Source organism: Anser cygnoides, chromosome 20 (genome assembly GCF_040182565.1).
Source record: "Anser cygnoides isolate HZ-2024a breed goose chromosome 20, Taihu_goose_T2T_genome, whole genome shotgun sequence".
NCBI lineage: Eukaryota > Metazoa > Chordata > Aves > Anseriformes > Anatidae > Anser > Anser cygnoides.
This window is the reverse complement of record NC_089892.1, coordinates 10420179-10442794: the sequence shown is the minus strand read 5'-3', so window position 1 is coordinate 10442794 and position 22616 is coordinate 10420179. Positions and strand designations below refer to the sequence as shown.

The window sequence follows — 22616 nt, the reverse complement described above, 5'->3', positions numbered from 1 at the left end:
GGAAAAACGCCTGTTGCTGGGTTTCTCCTTTAACCTGACCTTATCCTACTGGCTGTGTGCAGCTCTTCAAACCACGGCAGCCAGGCTGGGGAAAGGATGAAGAGGACCCCACACGTTCAGTCTGCTAGAAACTGCTTGATGTCACTGCAGGCGGTTCGGCCCCCCCTCGCAGCACCCCTTGCTTTTAGGAGTGGTGATGCCATTGCCGAGGTGGTGTTTGGAAGAAAGGTGATGGCTTTTGTTTTTTAACTTGAGCACAGAAGCTGCTGATCAGGACTGAAGTAGAAGCAATGCTGCTCAGAGTTAGATGAAGGCACAGGTCAGGTTTTTGAGCTTCCCTTGATTATGGTAATCCGCGAGATTGCCAGAGAAAGCAGGCGATTGTTCCCTGTGGGGAGGAGGGGAATGTAAATGTCACCGTTCCCTGTGGACCAGACATTGTGAGACACACAATTATCACTCTGCGGTGGCGAGCGTTTGGCACCAGAAGAGCTTGTCGTATGTCTGCAAGTCCGTGTTTCCAGCGGGTCTGCCACAGCCGCGTCCAGGAGTTAGGGTGTGTAGCTCCTAGGCATGTCTTCTGAAGGTATTTCACAGGTCTGGGCTGGGCTGACCAGCAAGAGGCAGTGACTCTGTGAGCAGCATTCCCCAGGGAGCGGGAGCATCTCCCCCCGACAGCGCCCACCAGGCTCACGTGGGCAGTTTGGCTCTCGCTGCTTTTGCTGCAGGCTCTTTAGATCGCGGAGGGCTGCAGGACACAGCTCGCATGCAGGCCATGGCTTGAAGCTTGTTCTGTGATCTGGCTGGAGATGTGATGGATGCTTGGGCAGTCCCAGCTCACCGAGCTGCTCAGGGCTGGCCAGCCGTCACCCTGCCCTGCGGCGGTGCTCAGCACACACAGGTGTCATTCCTCTTCCAGCTTGCTCTGCCTCTCCGAATGCCTATTAACCAGTGTTTTTTCTCTCTCCTGTCTTCAGATGAATCAGACTACCAGACTGAGTATGAGGAAGAAGTTCTGGACAGCCAGAAGGATGATTATGTGAATTTCATAAGCAGCCAGGTTGAAGAAGACTCTGACTCGGTATGCGCTGCCCCGGCAATAGGCTGTGCAGTGGGTACGAGGTCGAGGTGTCAGGAAGGATTGCTCAGAGGAGCACGTACAGGGGTGTGCCGAGGAAGACTGTGCAGAAGTTTTTCTGTGCAGTTCAGGCACTAAAGGACACGTGCTGTTCAGGTGGGCAGTCTGCAGCGGTGCCGTGTGGGGCAAACGTGGCCACGTCGTGTGAAGAGCCCAGGGCTTCGTGGGTTTGGTCTCAGGGTGGGTCAGGGCTGGGGTGCATTGGGCACGAGGAGGCTGAGGGAGCTGCTTCCTTCAGCTTGGAGGAGAAGAGGCCGAGAGAGGACCTGCCTGCTGTCTTCAGCTGTCTGGAACTGGGTGCTTATAGAGAAGATGGTGTCAGAGATGCACTGCAAAAAGACAAGAGGTGGCAGGTGCAGGTTGCAGTAAGGGAAATCCTGACTGCATGCAAGGAAAGGTGTCACAAAAAGCACACCTGGGTGTTGCAGTGGGGTGTGCAGAGATGGTGGAAACTTCAGCCTTGTCGATACCCAAAAACCAAATAGAAAAGGCTCTGAATGACCTGATCTGGCATTCGTTAGCCCTGAGTAGAGCAGGAAATTGTATTATATTTCCCAAAAGTCCCTTACAACCAAAGTTATTTGATTGTGTGGGAGCTCAGGTCCACCCTGAGGAAAATCTGCACTGTGAGGCCAGGCAGTTGATGTTGCCTACAGCCTGAAGGGTCGTACTCCTGCACTTCTTACTCCAGCTAGAGTAGCCAGCAGGTTTAAAAGCTGAAGCTGCCTGTCCTGTTGGAGATGAACTGTTTTTTCAGGGGAAACATGTGAGTAGTTTGGGAAGGCTCCTAGCCTGGGCAGCTGCCAGCGTGAAGATGTGAGGTGGCTTTGGTGTTTTGAGTGGGGAGCTGGAGCGATGGTGTACAGATTTTTGTTTGCTGGGCTGATCTCTAATGGGTAATGCCTGATGGACAAAAGAAGAGATGAGGCAAGAGGACAGGTCTTATCCAGCTCAGGGAGGACACTGAAGAATGAGTTTGTGCTTTTTTTTTTTTTTTTCTCCTTCAGGATGAAGATATGCAGATAAGAAAGCGCAAGAATCTCCCAGACCTGGAGTGCCAGGCAAGAAGCACGGGAGAGCTGGGCTAGCGCTCAGAAGACTGACAGCTACATCCCGTCCATACTGCCACTTTTATTTATATGTATTTAAAAAAAGAAAGCAACTTCTAGTTGACATTAAGTAAGCTTTCATCCTTCTCCAGGCAGGGTATGAGGCATTCAGCTGCCAGCACTAAGCACAAATATCCGCATCATGCCCAAGTCCCTGTGCCACTTGGACCCCCGTGAAGGGTGGCCGCCTTGTGCCGTGCTCCTTTGTACGGGTGCCAGAATGAGCGGCTGTTTGTTAATCACTCTGAGACTGACAAAGTAGAAACGTGGTGGGAACGTGCAGTCAAACGCTGCCTTGATTTTTGCTGCGGTATGTTCCAGTTACTGTTTTTACTGTGAAGGCCCAAAGAATAACTGGACGTCATCCAGCAATGTACTGAAGTCTGTTGCTGAGAAGGCTCCGTGCAGCAGCACTAGAGAGAGGAAGGGATTTTGTGGATCGCAGCATCATTGCTTTCTTTTCATATGAATCAGGTAACTGTGTAATCAACTCCTCAGTGACTTTTGATCAGGTACTTGTGAGCAGTGCTCTGACAGGAGCCAGTCTGAATGTATTTAACTTGAAATCTGAAGCCAAGAAATCAATTGACAAGAACGCTAGCTATCTAGCCTGTATCCTCAAACCATCAGCAGAGCATTTACTGACAAATCATAGTGCTGACATTTGCCAGTGAACTCTGGAGCCACTACTTGGCTGTATTTGCCCTGAAAAAATAAAGGTATTCTACTGGATTGAAATGTCTGCGTGGTGGTTGCCAAGTTTCTTTGTGGGACCCAATGCTGGTAAATTTATGCTGTTTATTTACAACTGGTTTTGAGCACAGAAACCTGCTTGAACTTGAAGGAACTGTAACCACCAACACTGAGACTTCCCCATCCTGTGCTCGGTGTGGGATGTTCTCTCAACTTGTGAGTGAATGCAGAAGTCCTGGGGAATGTAGCAACAGCCTAAAGAACCCAACTTGCCTCTGCTCATGTCTGACTTGCAAAGAAATGTGTGTTGTTTTTCTTAAATTTCTAACTCCAGTGGGAATCACTCGCTATATTAAGTACTGGGAAGAAATCTCCAGTGCTCTCCCCACACCCTCCCCCTGAGGCCTGCAGCAATCGGTGTGAGTTGGGCCGTGTTCAGATGTCCCCTGGTGCTTGCTCTTCTTGTCCCACATCTGTCGTTGCTGATAGCTCCACTTGGCTGGATAAATTAAGCTAATTCTTGCTTTATGTGAACTCTTCGGCTCAGTGCTAGCTGTAGGTGCTGTTGCCTCGAGGGGATTTGTCATCCAACCAGAGCACTAAAGACAGTCCTGAAAGCTGCCTCCTGTGCTGAGCTGTCCCGGCCCTCTGATGTGCATCAGCAGCTGGTGATGCCTCCAGGCATGACCAGAGCTGGACAGCGCAAGCCTGGGGCCAGAAAAGTTTGGTGGCACCACCGAGGACAGCCGTGGTTGTGAGTGCTGTGAGTGTGACCTGTTCTCTGTGCACCCATTCTGCCTCCTGTTCTCCTCCATCACAGCCGTGAGCGTGCAGTGTTTGCCCAGGGAAGCTGTTCCTCTAACACAAACTGGTATTTTCGAGTGTCGGATCCCCAGGTCAGCATTTTGGGCAGAGGGACGTGTCCCCTCTCTTGAAGCCACCCAAAGCGAGCCTGGCTCCACCTCCAGAACCTCTCAGAAGTGGAAGTGAGAGAGACCTTCCCTGCAACGATCGTCCGGGCCTTTCATGCACATTTTGGTTAATGCAATTTTACAGAAAATGTTGCAGTTGACAGAGCTTCTTTCCTGCTATTGAAAGAAATTAATTATTTCAAATAAAACTCTAAAATGGCTTTTGAAGTAGAGGTAACGCTGCCGGCAGCCAGGTTGCCTGTTGAGCTGGAGATACTTAATTTTGGTTGAGATTAGTGGGATGTATCACAGGGAAGGCTTGTGGCAAGCCTTGGGAAGAATGGGAGTGAGTGCCCGTGAGAGCACTTGGAGCTCTTTTAGAAGATGGCGTGTGCTTTATAACTGCAGAGCTGCTCGGAGCAGTGGAAGAGGAGCACGTCTTGCTCAGCAGCAGTAGCAGCACACCTGAGTTCTGTTTTTCTGATGAGGGGATGCAAAACAGATGCGAGAGTCCCTCCAACATCGGTATCTATGGGTGGTTACAGCAGAGGAACCTCTCCCTGGGGAAGAGTGACCAGGGCTGGAGTACAGACTAACCCTCGAGGTGACCGAGGTCCTCTGGTTGCCCCTAACTGAGCCCATCCTGGTCTGCAGCCTTCAAAGGACTCCTTTAAAAACCAAAGTGCCTTCAGCAGAGGTTAGGTCTCTGCGTGGGGCCTTCCCACCCCCTGACATGGGATGGGTGCACTTTGTCGGACACCCGCGTTGTGCTCCCCATAGCAGCGATTGGTTCTGCTTGCCTGGCAGCTGGGGCAAGAGGACCGATCTGGGGCGGGATGCTGTTTTCCAGACAGGTGACTGCTCTGCCAGCCTGAGCGCATCGCTTCTTGCATTGCCCTGTGCTGTACCAGGAGAGCTGTTTCCCTTTGTTCGAACACGCAATTAATTTCCAAGTTCTGAATTCTAACTCCAAACTTCCTGGCAGCCGGTCCTGCTCCTGGAGCCTTGGTGTGAGCCGATGGGCTCGCGTTTGCATGGGCTGAAGGAGTCGTGGAAAACAGAAAAGCACCAGGCTTCCTGGGTATGCTAATTAGAGCCACTGGATTCGCTTTGTGACCTGTTCCATGGGGAGATGGCACTTAGTTCAGATGTACGAAGACAGAAAAAAAACCTTTGATGCGAGACTGAAAGTCTGTTCTAAATAATTTATCACAGCTTTCTTTCCTTGCTGCATTTTCTGTAGCTGAGTCCTGGACACTAAAACAATCTTTCCTTCTGTGCAGAAGAATGTAAAGCAATTATTGTACAATTTTAAAAGCAGATTTTTTTTTTTTTTTCGGCTTGCTTTCCTGCTGGCTGTGGTCTGCCCAGCTCCCCGGTTGGGCAGTGCAGGGTTCTGGCAGTGTTTCAGCTTCGTGTCTCTTTGTCCCATCCCCTTCTTTTTTCCCACAAATCTTTTTTCGCTGCAGAAGAGGGTCACACCCAGGGGCCTCCTAATGCTCCTGTACTTGCATGTGTGTTTCCACAAGGGTTCATCTGGCTGTCTTAACCAGCCCCTGCCCCCTCCAACCCCCAGCCTTGTCCTAAGGAGTTAGCGCTGATCAGCCCCTAATACCCCAGGCTCTGTGCCTACAGTCCCACTGCTGTTTTGCTGGAAATGCAGCAGGAGAGGGGTGGCTTAGAAGAACCCAAGGTTTCACCAAGGTTTCACCTTGGGTGCTGAGAACACAGAGCTTGTTCCCTCAGCCCAGCACCAAGCGGGGAGGGGCAGGATCAGAGCAAGGTCCTGAGGAGTTGGGGCTGCGAGCTGCAGCTGCTGGGTGAACTCCAGGGGTGGCGCGAGAGGTTCCCCTGAAAGCCTTTGGCTTGGACGCCGGTGGTTGTGATTGCTGGGGTTTAGGCCCTTGAGTGAACATCCAGAAACACCTCCCAGTGACGGACGAGCAGCGGGTCGAGCACCAAGCCTGCTTGGTGGCCCAGGCTGAGCCCTTGCAGGCTGCCAGGGTGACAAACAGGTGAGGACAGGTCACGGCTGCAGCCAGTGCTGCCGCGGGGCTCTGCCGGTGCCCCGGCTGCTGCGCTAAGGGGACAGATGTGTCCCGGCTCGGTCACTTGTGAACCAGGCGCACACTGAAGACAGGAAGCCATGGAGGAGGGAAGGTGTTCTGGGGACATGCGTTTGCAGGGCTCTGACTGCGGGCACGGTCCCTGCAGGGGAAGGGCCAGGGGCGCAGCCACCCCTGTGCCGGGTGAGGGGACGCTGCAGCGGGGCGCCCTTCAGCTGGGCAGTGGTGCCCTTGGGGCTGACCGACTGCACGGCTTGCTGCAAGCACAGAGCTCGTCCAGTTGCTCTGTTTCGCTGTTTGACTATCGGAGAAAGCTCCAGCAGGGTTTAGGGAAGAGGAGCGAGCCGCTGTTGCCCGGTGGCAGCTGGAAGCACCTTTTCAAATTTGCTGGGAGGCATCGCCCAGGCAGGAGCAGAGCGCTGATCTCGTGCTGTGCCGCGCTGGCTCGTGTGTGGCTGTTTGTGGTGGCTCCTGCTGCGGCTCCCTGGGTGCGAGCTGTAAGCCTGGAACGAGCTGGTCGTGCTTTGCTCTGTGGACTGGGGGCGGATGGGGGCTGCAGCAGCGCCCTGCGATGCTCCTTCCCTGGCAGACGTCATTTTCTCTGCGTGTTATTCCAAAATTAATCTAATCTTATTTATTCGTGCTCCCCTGACCTCCTCCAATGTGTGATTTTCCTTGCATGCCGCCCGAGTGCTGTGTTTAAGCTGTCAGGATGCGGGGGCTCTGCTGTGCCTCAGGGTTTAATTTACTGTTGCTGTGAGTAAGAGCCAGTAATAAAATCAGCAAACGAGAAATACAGCAAATATTTTCCTCTCCTGCAGGCACTCCACGAGGCTGGACCCGTACCCGCTGTGCTGAACCCGGCCGAAGCACGGTGCCGTGCGCGAGGTCTCACAACGGGACTGCAGCTTCCTGGAGGAGACTGAGCACGAGGCATTGGGGTTTTTAAGATGTTCAGTAAAAGTGACATTATGATGTGGCTTCTGATGGCACCAGGGCACAGACTTCCATTAGCGGTCCCTTCCTGACCCATGGCTGCTTCCTCTCCTGCTGGGTCTGGTGGGGTTTGTCCCTGTGCTCCTTGTCCCCAGCCTCTCCTTGGGTCACGGAGAGTCTGACCCTGTTTTGGCTTTTATTTGTGCTTTGTTATAAGTAGTGCTGTGAGCCCTCAGGGCAGCTGTGCCCATGTCCCCTTCCCATGCCTGGGAGCCACTTTGGGAAGTGAGGATGGGGCACAGCTGCCTGCAGGCGCTGGCTGCAGAAGCTCAATGCAAGGAACCATTTCCTCCTGCACCTGGGGTGCTCCCTGAGAGCAGGGAAATGCTGGCACAGCCTGCCCACCTCAGCCTGGGGCAAGGGGCGCTGTCGCACCCCCTTTCCTGACTTGAGTCGAGATATTTAGGGGAAAATGTGGGACTAGCAATTGCAATAAAATTATTTGCCTGTTGCTATTATATATAAATATATTATATATATATATTATATATATATTATATATTATATATATATATATATATGTGAAAACCAAAAGTGTTATTAGTGTGTATCCTGGTTTTAGAAGTAACTATATACTATAAATCTATTTAATTTTGTATCAGGATTGTTCCTGGAGACACTTTACACCCTGCAGGAGCAGCCCCGGGCAGTGTTTCAAGTGCCGAGAACGCACCTGAGGCCTGAGCGTTTCTGAGAGCAAGCGCGGCGTTTTCACAGGTAATTGGCAGAGCCACCGTCACCGTCCTCCACAACGGCCGGAGCCAGCAGGGACAGCTCTTAATTAAATCTCACGCCATTGGGGGGTGAAGGACAGGAATACACTCTCTGTCACGACGCAGACAGGGTTACCAGCGGGGAGTGATGGCTTTGTCCGATGTGGCCTCGATACAGAAGCGCCCGTGCTGAGCCTTGCTCCCCTGCACAGCGCTGAGCAGGAGTCAGCACCCGTGAGCTGCAAGCACTAACGATGCTCCTGGAAGTACGTGGCTCTGGAAATCTCGTCTTTAGCTGTGGCGTCTGTCAGGGAGGGCAGGCGTAGCAGCACCAGCGGTTGACACTGTCCTTTCAGGGATGAGCACAGCTCTGCATTAGAGCACTTGAGCGCTGTATAATTTGGGATCAAAAAGCACACAAAGTGGGCATTAATTATAAATGTACCATAAATGACACATTTTTTTTCCTCGAAGAAAACACACTAGCTGTGATGCATGGCCCCAGAGGAGCGTGTCAAATAAGGCTGGCGCGTGGTTCGAGCAGCCCTGACCTGCCTGCGTGTCCTCATGCTGCACGGGGCGCGCTCCGAGCAGTGCCCGTGCCCTGTGTATGAGCACAAAGCCACCACAGGGACTGCTGGGGGTGATCGTGGGTGGCCCCAAAAGCTCTGCTTGCCCCTGGTGTCAGTGCCGGGGTGCCCTGCATCCTGCTGTGCCTGGGCAGGCAGAGCGGGGTGCTTTTTGTATCAGCTGGCGCGAGCGGGGTGCTGACTGTGCCCATGGCTATATTTGCACTCTAAATAAACTTTTACTCTATCTTGGGCACGTGTGCACCCACCTCCACGCAGCTGGCATCTAGTGACCCACCTGGTGTGGGTCTGTTCCTCTGGTGTGATTGGGCTGGCCCAAATTAAGCACTGAATTAGCTGGAGGAGGCTGGATGGTGACTGCTCGTCATGCTGCGGAGCTGGGGGATACTCAGGCATCCCCCACACCACTGCCCCATGGCTTAGCCATGGCACCAAGTCTCCTGGTGGCTGTAAAACCCCTCCCTTCTGCTTATTTCCTTGCTGTAAATAGAAAGCTTTTAACAAAGCAAAGATCGGAAAAGCTTTTAGAGCAGCTCTGGTGAAGTGGTGCGCCTGTGGGATTTGGGGGTAATGAGGCGTGAGAGCCACCGCGGCGGCGCAGCCTCGCGGGTCGGTGCCCGGGCTGTGGCTGAGGGCGCTGGCGCGGGGCCACCCAGCCCGGGCAGCTGCAGCTGCTGGTTGAGGCTCCTGCTGCGGGACGTGCTGGGTGGTGAAGATTTTGGTTCCCAAAAGCAGAGGGGAGAGCTGAGCCTTGCAGGAGTGTTAGGGAAGCGTGCCCCTTTTTGGGGCTCTTTTTCCCAGGAGCAGTGCACCTTTCAGTACGCTCCATGGGTCAGAAAGCTTTTCTAGGTGTCTGAGAGCTGCCAAAATTAAATGGAGCTGGTGTCAGCTCTGCAGCCGTTCCCCAGCGCAAAACGGGTAGCAGGAGAGCGCCTCAGCTCCTCTCCCTCGCAGCAAAACAGGAACGGTGAGTGGGGTTCTTTGAGCTGGCAGGTAAAGGATGACTTAAAACATCACCTGGCTGGCATGGCTGTCAGTGCCCTCGAGCGCTGGGATCATGTGGATTTGGGGAGCTGAGCCTGCCACCGAGCTCTCAGCGCAGTGCCTGCCGGGGCTCTGGAGAAGGCCGGAGCGTGGGCACGGGCAGGGCCTGGAACGGCTCCGCTCCCCAGTGCCAGAGTCAGGCTGGACGGGGCGCTGCGGGGAACCAGATGGGCTGGCTGCAGGGTTTGGCCAGCTGTGAAGCTGAGCTGGGGGTTGAAGGCAACTCCTCTTGGGGCCCTGAGCCCGGGCTGTGGCCGTGCTGCTCTGGGAGCTGCTGATGTTGCACAGAAGGCAGGGGTAAAGGTGGGAACACGGAGCCCCAGCAAGAAGCCTGCCAAATCCCCCCAGAGCAGCTCCCACCTGGGGACCCTGCACGCATCCCTGCTGCAGGCAGCCCAGGCTCCTGTGGGACCCTCTCCCTCCTCCCCAAAATCTGGCCCTGGGCTGCGTGTGCTGATGCGCAGGGAGGGAGAGCACCGTGCGGGGGCTGCGGTGCCCCGGGGGAGCCCTTCTCGGGGCCACCCATGTTCTCCCCAACACGCGGCCGAGCCGGGACCCAGCGGGGTGGGTGCCGTGTGAGTGCTCTGCGTTGCCAAACTAGGTCATGCCGTGAACTCGAGCGATGTGGCAGGCAGAGCTAAAAATACAGGCAGAGCCGAGCGTTTCCCCAGCAGCTGTGAAGGGCTGTGGCCCCGCTGGGTCAGACCTTGGCCGCGATCCCGGCCCCATCCAGGAGGGTCACCGGGGCCCTTGGGCTGCTGTAGCAGGGGCTGATTTAGGAGCAGGTAATGGAGAAGTCCCTCTGGGGCTGCAGGTCCAGAATCTGTCCCCCAAAAATGCGTCTCTGCTGGTGGCATCTTTGCCAGGCAACTCGCAGCCTGGCTGTTTGGAGAGACCCTCCTGTGAGCCCTGGGTGTCTCATCCCCAGCGCCCCATCTGCCCCAGAAAGCAGCCTCAGCTTCCCTCTGTTATAAATGTGTAAACCATTAGTTATTAGAAAATAATGCGGAGGAGCAGGAGGAACAACAACGTAACCCAAGCCTGACACAAAATCTCAGCCAGCCAAATTTTGTTCCCTTAGGAGAGTGCCTTTGTTGTAGTGTCACGCTTAGGGAGGGCACCAAGTGGACGGGGACAAGTGGCCTGCGGCGTGCTGCTGGGACGAGCCCGGCTGGGTCCTGCACTGCGCAAGGAAGAGCTGCTGGAAGGCGGCGGGCTCAAGCCCAGCCCCAGGGCTTGCAGTGAGCCCACTTGGCTGCTGCCTGCAGCTCAAGGGTTTTGTCTGTCCCCTCTTGGGGACTTCGGTTGTTCCCTTTGGGACTTCAGCTGTCCCCTCTCTGGCCACCTCTCGTGCTGCAGAAAAGCACGGGCAGCACAGTCCTGCTTTTCTCATCCTCCACCTCTGGTTTCTGTACCTGGGGCCAGAGCTGTGTTGCTGGCGTACTGCAAAAGCAATTCCCTCCCCTAATGATGTCTAGATTTTTTTGCATCATAGCTTTTTTGGATGAAACGTCTCCCTCGTTGCTGTTTGAAAGCTGGCCTATTTTAATACTGCCAAGTGAAAATGGGTTCGTGCACAGAGAAGATCCCAGTTGCTCTATACAACTTCGCTGTTGTAATTATTCACTGCCAGTCCTTCTGCTTCCAGCAGCTGTATAATTCATCAGCTGTGTTTTGTGCTCATTTCTCAATCAATGATGAAAACATTGATTAGTGTCAGGCTGGGACCAAATCCTGCAGAATCCCTCTACATCGTCTCTGTTCACTGATGACTCCTTGTTTGGAGATGGGTTTGCAGCTCTCCATCCATTTAATGAGGGTTTTATCAAGATTGTATAGAGCTAAATTTGTAATTAGGATGTCATATGATATTAAGTCAAACACATTGCCAAAAGCTAAGCAAATAATGGCTACATGGTAACCTTTATCTACAAACTCACAATTTTCTCAAAGGATGAGACGAGGCTCATTTGACAAGACATTTTCCATTAGACCACACGGAGTGTATTTTTAATCCGTGAGTTCGATATTAATTGGATCCTGCATGTCCTCTCCATTTTTCAATCTGAACGTCACGCTGGACCAACCGATTGTTAACCAGGGCGCCCGTCTCACCCGCCGAGCACCACGTTGGTTCCTGCCAAACTCGGCGCGTCCCCAGGCTTTGGGCTTTTCAGAAGCGAGTGAATGGAGGGAGCTCAGCTCAGCACACTGCCCTCAGGTGCAAACAGTGTGGGTCTGCTGATTCAGAAACCCCACGGGTGCCATCTGCGATGCTCTCCGGTGTTGGTAGACCAGAGAGTAGTTCATCATCTTCGTGCCTCACGTTCCCATCCTTACTAAAGGCAGCAGAGAGGCAGTGTGTGCCTTGTCACTGGCAATGCACCTCTTCATCTAGAAATGCCACGGCTCCTCCATGCTCGGGGGCTTTCAAAGTTCGACTGGGTGAGCCCTGAGCGAGGCGGTGTCATGCCAACACCTGCCCTGAGCAGGAAATCAGACTGGAGACACCCAGAGGCTGTTCCTGGCCAAAATCTTCTTATGCTTCTCTAGGTCTATGAAACAGACCTGCAACCTCATTAACGCTTCTCTTGTTTCTACAGAGAACAACTTGTTACTGCTCATGGCTTTGCCAGCCATGGGTTCTGCTCTGTCTACCTTCCTCTACCAATATCTCTGCTTCATAACTCACTCTGGTGACCACTATATATTGATCAGTATCTATTACTTTCTTCCTTTTCATATATATTGTCATTTTGCCTCCAGTGGCTGCTTTCAGGTTACCAACTTTGAGGATTGGCTTTCAGCCAAAGTTACATTTTCTCAACTGTGCAGTACCAGCTTTTTTGCCCTATTGTAAGTTCTTCTGAAACTGCTGATTTTCCACTCAGAAGCTGTTGGTTTTTCCCCTTCAATTTCCCTCATAACTTTCACCGTCATCGTGAAGTTTGCGAAGCTGCTGGTTTCATGGGTACCGACAAGCCGTACCAGTCCATGGCAGAGTTACGTGACTCCGGAGCACCCTGGAGTCAGCAAAGCAGGACGGAGCAGCCGTGCTGAGACATCCAGCCTGCCTGGAGCCCAGGAGAGGCTCTGCTCCCTCCATCGCACCCGACACGGTGCCTGAGCTGCCCTGTCCATGCTGGGATGTCTCTGCCCACCCTGGCAGCCTGGTCCGCTGCTTCACCATCCATAGTGTTAAGCGCTTTTTCTTTTTGTCTAACCTGAATTTCCCTGTGGCAGTTTAATCCCGTTGTTTCTTATCCTGTCCTGCCTTTTATCTAGCTGGAGCATGTTGCTGTGGCTCTCCCCAAGTCTTTACTTCTCTGGGGTGAGTCGTTCCCTCTTTCAGCCTTTGCTCATAGGCTGTGCTTCTGCACCATCTCATCCCTCCTTGTGCTCCCTCTGCGCCGTCTCCAACTGGCCCACGTCCACTCCACTGCCAGAACTAGGCCAGATCCTCCACCTGATGCCACACCAGCCCTGCGCAGGCTGCACACGATGGCACATTTCTGTGCCAGTTCTCATACTGCCACATTCACCTCTTCTGCACGGGCACACCGCTGTCGGCTCCAGTTCAGCTGAAATTTTGCAGTAGCATCCAGCTCCTTTCCTGCAGAACGGTGACAGATTCAGCTGCTGCCCATGACAAGCCCCTGGCCAATCTCTCAGCCCCTCTCTGGTTTCACTGTGAACCACTGGGGCTGCTCTTCTCCCTCCCTGCAAGGCAGCTTGGAAGTGGGGCACGGGCAGAGAGAGCAGAACACGTAACCCCCTCCTACTGCGCGCACACACTGCATCCATTCCTTTCCCATGCCCTGGGCTATTTTATTTGCAAATGTGGAATTTGTTATCCTTGCTAACAGGATCTAACCTACTGGCTCTTTGCTGCCTGCATCTTCGTGTGATGCCCCAGCTGAAGCAGATGGCTCCTATCTTGGTACATCCTTGCCGTGGTCAGGAGCTGCCGACAGCCCTGAATGTGTGCGCAGCTGCTGGGTGAATCTCCCCGTGCTGCCCAGAGCCACTTCTTGTTGTCAGTAAAGATGCAGGTACACACTTTAGGCCAGTAGAGAGCTATGGAAAGCACTGCAAACAAAAACACACACCATGGCACAACACAGCAAAGCCCAGCTCTCCTCTTTTCCTCACCTCCCTTTCAGTTTCTCACTCCTTCTGCCATAACCGTCGCAAGTAGTTCCCTTCCGCCCACCCGGAGGGAAAGGCTAAATGCATCCCTTATCATCCTCCAGCTGAGCTTTCTGAGTCATCTTCCCCGTACGTTTCTGCATGCTTCTCTCTGTGCTCTTTGGCCTCGCTCTGTGCAGGATCAGGCCCCACGTTCTCTGCTGCTCCCTTGCACGGCCTCGTGACAGGCAGAAGTGCCCGTGTCGGAGCAAGGTGGGCTCTGCCGTGCCCTGGGCTGTGCACAATATGGATGCTGCATTTCCAGCTCTGCCTGAATCCTTTTGCCAACAGCAATTGCAAATGTGCAAAACAGCTGGAAATGGTTTCATGTCTGTATGCAGCACCTTTAGATATAGCGAGGGTTGTACGCGGCGCAGGGTGGGATTGGAGCAGAGCTTCTGTATTTAGATGTTTACAGAGACACATGCACACAAACTCTCCTTTAACAGCAACATTTCTTCTTCCATCTTAAACATAACGCAGCCACCTCAGACTTCAGTGTTTCTTCTGCTGTGCTGCACCAAAGTCAGGACAAAGTCAGACTGTTATTTTGCCAAACAGTGAAGTATTGAGATGTGGATGGAGCAAAAACTGAGTAATCACTGAATCATTGAGCAATCAATTACCATCTGGTCTGTTCCTGGAGCTGTTTCGGGAATCCCGACCTTGAGGAACCTCCTTCATTTGGGCCAAGTCCTGCACCTCCACGGCTGCTGAATGGCCCCTGCCGGTGCTGGAGGCCCCTGGGAGCAAGGCCTGTCTCTGGTAGGTGCAAAATTGGCTTCCTTTCACCAGGACAGGTGGCACAACAAGGGAACACATCACCTTGGGAGGGGGTTTCCCATCCAGGACAAGTGTCACAACTTGTCTAAGCAAAGCTGCTCTGGTGTAGGTGAGAGTCATGTCTCAAGGAGGCAGCAAGACCAAAGTCCTCCAGAGGGCCTTTGCTTCCACACTTGAGGGGCTGCATAGGGGAGAGGTTAAGGAATATTTTCCCTGCATGAAACATCCCCCTTGTTGTTTCCTTTGTTATGTTGATTGGCTTTATTTATCGCAGTTTATTCTGAAGGAGTGGTTTATGTCAATGTGAAGGCACTAACTTAACCAACAGGAATGAAATGATGTTACCATCCTGCTCGGATCTTCTCTCATGCTATAGCTGATGCTCTTCTGTTGGGTTTCTTTTATTTATCCCTACCTGCTGTATTACTGTAAGAAAAGAAGATGAAATTATTATTATGCTGCTCTTGAAATGCCCACTGTCTTGCTGGCAGCTCTCCTGGTTCAGAAGTAAGGGGTCTCATCCAAATTGTTTGTCTCCTGGGCAGTGACTTCCCTTGCAGAGCTGTAGGAGCACACCTTTGAAACGATCCCAACCAAGCGACTAATGCAGACTGTAACAATCTCCTGTGCTGCCACTGTAGCCTTTGTTCTGGGTCCTTGGCAGCTCCTCTTACCTGTATTGATTGCATGGTTGCCCGAAACTGTTCAATGCCAATGCTGGCATGAATTCCTCTGGTGGTAGCATTAGCATTAACTGTAGAAACTCACAGACAATGATGCAGTGGGGCACGATGGGGCTCTCATGTTCCTTTGGGCTCCTGACGGGTTAGGCAGTGCGGGGACCTACTGCGTGCTCCCAGCCTGACCCCCGCACAGGCCTGGGAGCTGCTGCGAGGTCAGGCTGCCTCTGAGCACCGCTGCCAGCCCAGCTCGCCCCTCGTGTCCTCGTGCTCTTGGGCTCAGTAAACAGCCAGAAAACTAACTTGGCAGAGAGGAACAAGGGTTTTCTGCTGGCACGAATGGAAAGTGGGAAGGTACGGCCAGGGAGGCAGGGGGTAGGACGGAGCAATGGGAAGCACTCTGACTATGTTCAAGATGGAGTTTGGGAAAGGACAGAGGGAACTGAGAAAAGACGGAAGGGTTTATGTGATGGGATTGGATGTAGTTTTGTCCTCTCTTAAATGCCTGAAGTGCATTATTATTAACATTATTATTACTATTATTATTACTATTATTTTATGAATGGGTCTGCACGTATATCAACAAGGCTACACATGGGACTGAGTCTGCCCGACTCCAGCCTACCTGGCGCCAGGCATGGCTTGTATTTATAACATTATTTTAGCATTCCTGGGCCATGTTTTAAGGCAGGTTTGTTCAGTGCTTCACATTGCAAGCCCTTAGTCCAGACTGGGCGTCTCAGTCTATTGCAATAAAAATGGAGTAAATAAGAGGTATGGCTGAGTGACGAGATTTCTGTGTGGTTCGCATGTGAGCTTTTGTCACCTGGCTGTTGTAATGCCAGTGAGACCTGGATGGAGGCAGCTCAAGATTTCAGCCAGCAGAGTAATAGCTAATTGAGTGTATTTCAATCATGAGATCCACAGAAGGAAAGCAAACTCCACAGAGTAGAAGGAAATTGCATCTTAGAGTAATCTGAATGTGGATAGATAATTAGGCCTATATTTCATGGGAACGTTTGCTGGGCAAGATAATGAAAAGGCGGGCAACATAATTTTCTTTAAGTAGTGTGATGCCTCCCGCTAGGGCCAGGGTGTGCCAGCGCTGGTGCTGCAGTGCAGTGGGAGCCTGGGAAGACATCACCTGGCCAGAGGAGCTGTTCCATGGCACTGCCAAGCTGAAGCCATCCTCCCCACCTCTAATGTCTGCTCAGAGAAAGCTGGTAAGGCTCCTGCACTGCTCTCGAATAAGAAGGCAAACTAAATCCCACAGCCTCGTCATCTTCCTCTCACTCAGAATGGCAGCCACAGCAAAATCTGTTCAGGTTGTGTTTGTCTAGACAGACGCAGGTCAATTCAGTGCTAACATGGGAGACCCCAGTGGGAGGCCAGGCTTGGAAGAACTCCTGCTCTGAGTCACTCCGATCCGGGCTGGAGGACCGGCAGGGGCTGACGAAGCGGCTCTGCAGCTGAGGTTCAAATGAGATGCAGCCTGGTTGTCCATGCTCAGGAAATCCCTCGTGTGAGAAGATGATGCTGGTGCTGAGCATTGCCCTGAGCGCTGGCTCCACATGCTGCTAGTGGGTTGCTGCACCCACCCCAAAACGGTGCACCAGCCCTCAAATCCCCACCTCCAGCTATGGCAAAAACTATGGAAGCAAAGCTCTAAGGCCTTTTTCAGTGTTGCTTTTTCCAAATTTGGGATAGGAAGGTTCTGCTTGTCCACATCCTCCACACCAAGATAAGCATGTATTCTCCCTTCCAAATCTCCACTTAGGAGTAGGGGGGCTCCTGTCTTGGCCTTGCTACAGACCTTGCTGCCTCATGCAGGAGCAGGGAGATAATGTAAAATAATATTTGGCTTCTTCCTAATGCTATCAAAATGAGAAGGTTTGGGCAAGTGCAGTGACTTAGGAGGGTGGAGGAGAGGGTTTCCTCTCTGTAACATGTAATCAGGGTGAGTGATCAAGGTCTAAGAGGGTCTGACTTCCCCTCCTGCCAACACTGCACTCATTAGCGCATCAGGGCTGGTACATGTCACATAACAGAAAGAAAGGCTGAGAGGTTGTATCCAGCCCTGATAATTACTGGGTAGGTCTTTTACTATAAATAGCCAGGAGTAAGTTGGCCTTAAGATGGGTCTGAGTGTTCTGTATCTGAGCTGGTTCAGAGGAGCTGCTCATCCAAAGATCAGAGCTATCTTTGGGACTGTATTTGAACAAGCTCTTATTTTCTAACGCCAAGTGCTTTGCCGTTTAGGAACAGCTCTGTCCAAGTGAATCTGCACAAGGCAAACCCATTCTTGGGTAACTCCAACTTGCTAGCTATTGATACTGCTTCTGTGATGTATTGCCTAATTTTAACTATGCCAGTTTTGGGAAAGTTATTTTCTTATAGTGCCTCATTAGAGTGAGGTTTCTAATCAATGAATTCAAAAGGAACATCTTGAAGTGACTAAATTAGCCAAGTGGGAAGTTAGCTAGGTGATATTTCAGTGACCTCCTGGTACCTGGGAGACTTTGAGCTTCTCATTGCAGTTGGACACAATAAGCATTGTCCTCAAACTCTTTTCATGCACTGCTACACAGATAAACACGGACAGCTCCTCCGGCTCCCCCACCACCATGGATTTATTGCTGTCTCTCAGGACTGTTGTGACTTGTCAGAAGAGCTGAACTGGGACACTGTGTTTATGGACAGTTTGTCTCTTTTCAGGACAGCGCTTTGCCCCTCCATTAACACCATGCTTGGGACAGTTTTGCGCAAAAAAGCAAAAACAGGGGGCTAAAAATGTCCCTGCCTGAGCCAGTCCTCTCTGCACTTCTCTGATCTCAGCACTTCCCCTGCTTGGGAGGCGCCTCCACCTCAGGCTTGCACTGTGCCATTGTGCAACCCTGGGAAATGTCCCTGGGGGTGGGGGTCCCACGCCTCCACGACACTGCTGCCATGTTATTGTGCCCTTTCTGTTAACTAAATAACTGTGTTATCTGCAGGGACCACCAATGTTCATGGTCTCACTTAGGACCAAAGAAATTACAGTCATCTCACATGAGAACAGCGTTAAATATCACGCTTTGTCCTGTTTTTATGCTTACCATACTGCTGAGTCGCTTCCCGTCAGCCTCCTGGGTTTGTACTGCATCCAAAGCAGCAAACAGACTGTGATGCACAAGTGCAGCTTGGGTGGGGACGGTATTCAGCTGAACCTGGGAGAAAAAGAGGCCGTTTCTCACGATAAGGCTTCAGAGCCCAGTGCAGTGCTCTGAAGTTCGGATTGTTTTTCTCCTGTGTGCATATCTTTGTAATTATCTGGACTGGATGTCCTGAGCCATTTTATTACCTAGTTTTTCACTATCATGAGGTCTTTGTATATTCTTCAGTATCTCATGTATTTATGACCCTGAATATCGTAGCATCATCAGCAAGTTTTGTCATTCCTTTTTTTTCAACTCCTTTTCAAGATTATTTACAAATACGCCGAAGAGTGCAGACCCCAACACAGGTCTTGTGGGGCTCCATTCAAGAGCTCCCTCTGTTCAGGAGCCTGACTATTGATAGCTATTTTCTGAGAAATCCTTTAACCAGTTATTTATCCATTTTAAGCCCTTTCTGTTAATCCCATGATAGCTGTGTTTCTGTAAGAAACTCCTGTGACAGACCTTTTGGGAATCTAGGCAGACTATATCTCATGATCATTGACTCCTTTAAGGAACTGTAATAGCTTTATGAGGCATTCCTGTATTCAAGAAAAACCACCTTTTTTTTTCTTTTTTCCCCCCCTCCAATTTCAGATGCATCCAAGTACACACTAATCATATTCTTTACTATAGTTTCTATCAGTTTGTCCAAGCGCAACCTCAGACTTCATGGTCTGTAATAACCCCAAACCCTTCCCATTTGTCACCTGAGAGCTCTCAGACATGGAGGCTGTTATGCACAGTGATTACATGTTACAGTTAAGTAATTAACAGTTTCATCCCCGAGTTCCTCATCCTGAGCACTTAGGTGAATGCCACTTCAGCCTTGTGAATTTTGCACTCTTTGGTTTGGCTATTTACTCCTCAACTTCTGCCGACAACTTGAATGTGAGCTAAATCCTGCGCCACGTCCTTATAAAGATTGCAGGTACAGAAGTTTCTCTGAGCTTGTCCTCACTGGCTACAGCTGCAAAACATTCACTTTGTTCTTTTGTTCTGACCTTATCTCCTTCGAGTGCTCCTGTTGCACCATGGCCAACTTCTGACTCCCCAGCAAGCTTCTCGTGCTTCGTGAGTTTGAAGAATAGTTATTGTTATTTGCCTTTGCCTTTTGCAGCTTGTTCTTATAACTTTTTTTTTTTTAATTATTATTTTTTGCTCACCTTAATTCTCTTTTTGAATTTAACTTGACAGGGTACACATTCTTTTGTTTGTTCAGACAAAAATGACTTTTCTAAACATGAAAAGATTGTATCCTTCCAAGTCTGAGAGTCATCAGACCATCTCAGACCACCTCATCTCAGCTTGATCAAAGGCTTAGACCTAACAAGGTCCAGGACATCGGGGTTTCCTACTAGACAAGTGTGTGGTTTTGTTGTTGTTTTGTTTGAAAGGATTCTGTAACACCAGATTTTTGAAGTGTGACGCGTTTATATAGATAAAAATCATCAGTGGCCAGGATGAATTTTGTCTGTCTTGGGCTTGGGGTATTTCACCTTCGCTGGTACAAAGAGGCGAGCATTTCTCTGACCAGCTACAATTATTTTTGAAGCTGTTTTGGGGTGTGCTCCCTTAGGGTGAAGTGAGCTCAGCAGGGAGCCCCACAAGTAGATGTCTGGGGTCTGGGCAGAGGGACCGTGATGCTCCCTGCCTCCTCGGCCTGCTTGCCTACGTGTGTGCGTCTGGAAGGCCTGTTGCCATGGAGAAGCGATGGGGAGCCGTCTGCCTGGCTCGCCTGACTTTTTTCCTAGCACGAAGCAAAGGCATTTCGCCAGCCTTAATGAGCCGAAGGCGTTTGGCACACTGGCTGCATCCTCATCTTTGTCACACTGGGGTACGCAGACCCCCAAATACTGGGAGAAACTCAAAGGCAGGGAGGAAAACTCAAATGTGGGTGAGGAAGGGAGCAGAGAGCAAGAGAGAAACCGCAGAGATGGGCCAGTGCTTGGGTGGGCTACGGAGTGATGGGGCTGGGCCCTTCTCAGGGGTGCACAGGCTGAGAGGCAGGGGGCGTGAATTGCAACAAGGGAAATTACAATTAGAGACATGGAAAAAAAATCCTTCCCTGTGAAAATGGTATATTTCTGAGACAGGGACAGGAGTGGTGGTGGCATCTCCATCATTGGCGATCTCTAAAATCCATCTGCCCAAGCCCTGAGCCACCAATGTGCCTTTGAAGTGAGCCCTGTGTTGGACTGGACCTTCAGAGAGATGGAAGAAGGAGAATTTCAAAGAGCTCCAGGAGGCACAGATGTGGGAGACAGTGGTCTGAAAATGGGGTGAAGGTGGAGACATCCCTGCTTTTTAATTTGGGGAATTGACACTACTGAACGCTGCTTCCCTCACTGCAACTGATTGTATGGCTCACATTCTCTACAGTTTTGTTTTTATAAGGTGCTCCCTAAAAAACAGGTGTATTCTGTCTTACTTTCTGTTGTAGAAACACTTTGGTGGCATGACTATACAAGAAAGAAGGGGACTGGGGCTTGAGATTGTTAGGAGCAGAAATTTAATGGGAGTCCTCTTCTGCGGGAAGAAATTCAATATATTGATGCTGGGTTCTGTTTTGTACCTGAACAATGTCACCAATAGCAACTTTGGGGTATTTCCAGGTAGATTTGATGGGGATTATGTCAGGGGTAGGGTAGAAAATCTGATGATTTATTGTTTGTTTGCATTTAAAAAAAAAAAAGCCGTTGCAAAAGCTGGCAAAATATTTAAACATATAAAAATATTATGAAATAAAGAACATTTTTCCTATATTTCTGAAAAAGAAAAGGGGCGGAAAGCACAGTTCAAAGGCTTAGGCTGAGTTTATTTATAAAGCATTCCCATGTATTTCTCTTTTCTCCCTTGCTGTGACAGCGTGTGCACCTCTAGATCTGTGTCTCTGTTTTCAGTGGTGTGAAGCAAGGCTGGTCATCAAATTAGATGAGCAGCTCTACCACACTTACTTCCGACACAAAGGACTGAGGCGTACCTGCCCTAAAACCTGTTCTCCAGTATTAGCACATTGGATTGAGACTGCAATGTTTAAAGCTGTCTCATCATTCAGTTCAATGCTGGGTAACAGCTGTGCCCCGTTCATCCTGCTCGGGTTGCAAACCCCCCAGGAGGAGCCTGACCCTTGTCTGCAAGGGCAGCTCTACTGAGCGAACAGGACACGGCGCCCAGCGCTTTTGGTGGCACTGACGGGGAGGCTGATGTCACTTAGTACCTCTCCTTCAGTCAGCTGGTCTAAGCTAAAAAGCATGGTGATGTCTTCATTCTGCACCCAGGGAACTTTTTCTGCTCACCGCTGGTATCTAAGCAAAGATACATTTCTGCAGATTTGTTATTCACATATCGTCTGTACAGGTCCTTGTGTCTGTACACGCCAGAGGAGCTGGGTTTTCTGCTCTCTGTATGAATTGCTTTGTTTTTCAAGTGGTAGGTTAATAGAACCAAATAGTTGCATGAAGACTTGAACAAATTAAGTCTGCTTTCTTGCAGATTTTACTTTGGAGTCTATGGAGAGAGAGAGGGCTGTAGTTGTTTTTTTTTTTTTTTTCCCAAACTTTCAGTCTCTTCCATACAAGGAAGGCTTGCAGAGTCAGTGGGACAGCCCAAGTGCTTTTTCTGCATATACTGTGAATAATAATTAAAAATGAACCGTCCCCACTGACTCAGGTGCCCTGAAAGCAGATTTTTATCTACTCTCTGCAGGAAAAGCACTTTTCCAGACCCTCCTTGGGCTCAAGGCATACATACATGAATTGACAATGTGTCGGGGCTTTGCTGGGGGAGCAGCAGGTCAGAAGGGAAGCTCCTCGCCCTGGGTTTGTTCTCTAGCAGCCGGTGACCCCGAGGAAGGCGTTTGCTGTGGCGGGTGGCAGTGGGGACGAGGAGGACTCCGCCGAGGCCCCTCGTGGCTCTGCTGCCTCTGGTCACCTCTTGTGCCCCCGCGGGCGCTGTTCTGGGCCGGTGGCAAACGTTCCCCGCGAGGCTGAAATTAACAGAGGAGAACGCCTGTTTGCATCGACCCTTCCGAGGTGCAGCCTCACGGCAGGACTCCCGTGGCCAGGCCTGACCCGCGGTCCCCATCTGCTCAGCCCGTGGGGGGCCCAACTCGGGGTCCCCTCACGGCCCCGGCTCGGGGTGCGAGGGCGCTCTGTGGAAACCAAACCCCCCATAAAACCTCCTGCTTTGGCCCAGCGTCCACCTGCGGCCGGGACGGCTCCGCTCCCCTCAGAGCAGGGCGGCGGCCCGAGGTCGAGCCGGCTGCAGGTGACGGAGCCGTTCCCTGCCGGGAGCGCGGGGAAGCGCCCCCCGGCCCCGGCCGCCCTCGGGGGCTGCAAATTCACCTCAGGTCCGAGCAGAAGCCGGCGGGGGCTCGGCTCAGGGCCCCTTCCCGGAGGGCTGCCCAGCCCGAGGCGTCCGCTGCCAGCCGCCGGGAGGAGGCGGGGGCGGAGGAGGGAGCCGGCGGCCAAATATAGCGGCGCTTCCTGGGCGGCGGGCAGCGCCCGGGC

The 22616-nt window shown here is 51.5% G+C and overlaps 1 protein-coding gene and 1 long non-coding RNA gene across 6 annotated transcripts in view; one reads left to right on the top strand and one right to left on the bottom strand.

The window, feature by feature from the left end:
- PNPLA7 (patatin like phospholipase domain containing 7) overlaps window positions 1-2979 on the top strand; it is a 129398-nt gene extending 126419 nt beyond the window's left edge. For all 4 annotated transcript variants that reach the window (XM_048056282.2, XM_066980521.1, XM_048056286.2 and 1 more), the window contains 2 exons: window positions 978-1081; window positions 2146-2979. In XM_048056282.2, the coding sequence (XP_047912239.2) occupies window positions 978-1081; window positions 2146-2226 (185 nt within the window). In that variant the 3' untranslated portion in view covers window positions 2227-2979. The remainder of the gene's footprint in view (window positions 1-977; window positions 1082-2145) is intronic.
- LOC125181567 (uncharacterized) lies at window positions 1076-22588 on the bottom strand. Of its 2 annotated transcripts, XR_007160456.2 has the most exons (5): window positions 22452-22588; window positions 21859-22093; window positions 18007-18117; window positions 7587-8017; window positions 1076-1467 (listed from the first exon to the last, which is right to left on the bottom strand). It is a non-coding gene; the product is annotated as an uncharacterized lncRNA (long non-coding RNA). The 2 variants fall into 2 exon arrangements; XR_007160454.2 differs by lacking the exon at window positions 1076-1467 and having other exon boundaries at window positions 6645-8017; window positions 22452-22586.
- Between the last annotated feature and the right edge of the window lie 28 nt (window positions 22589-22616).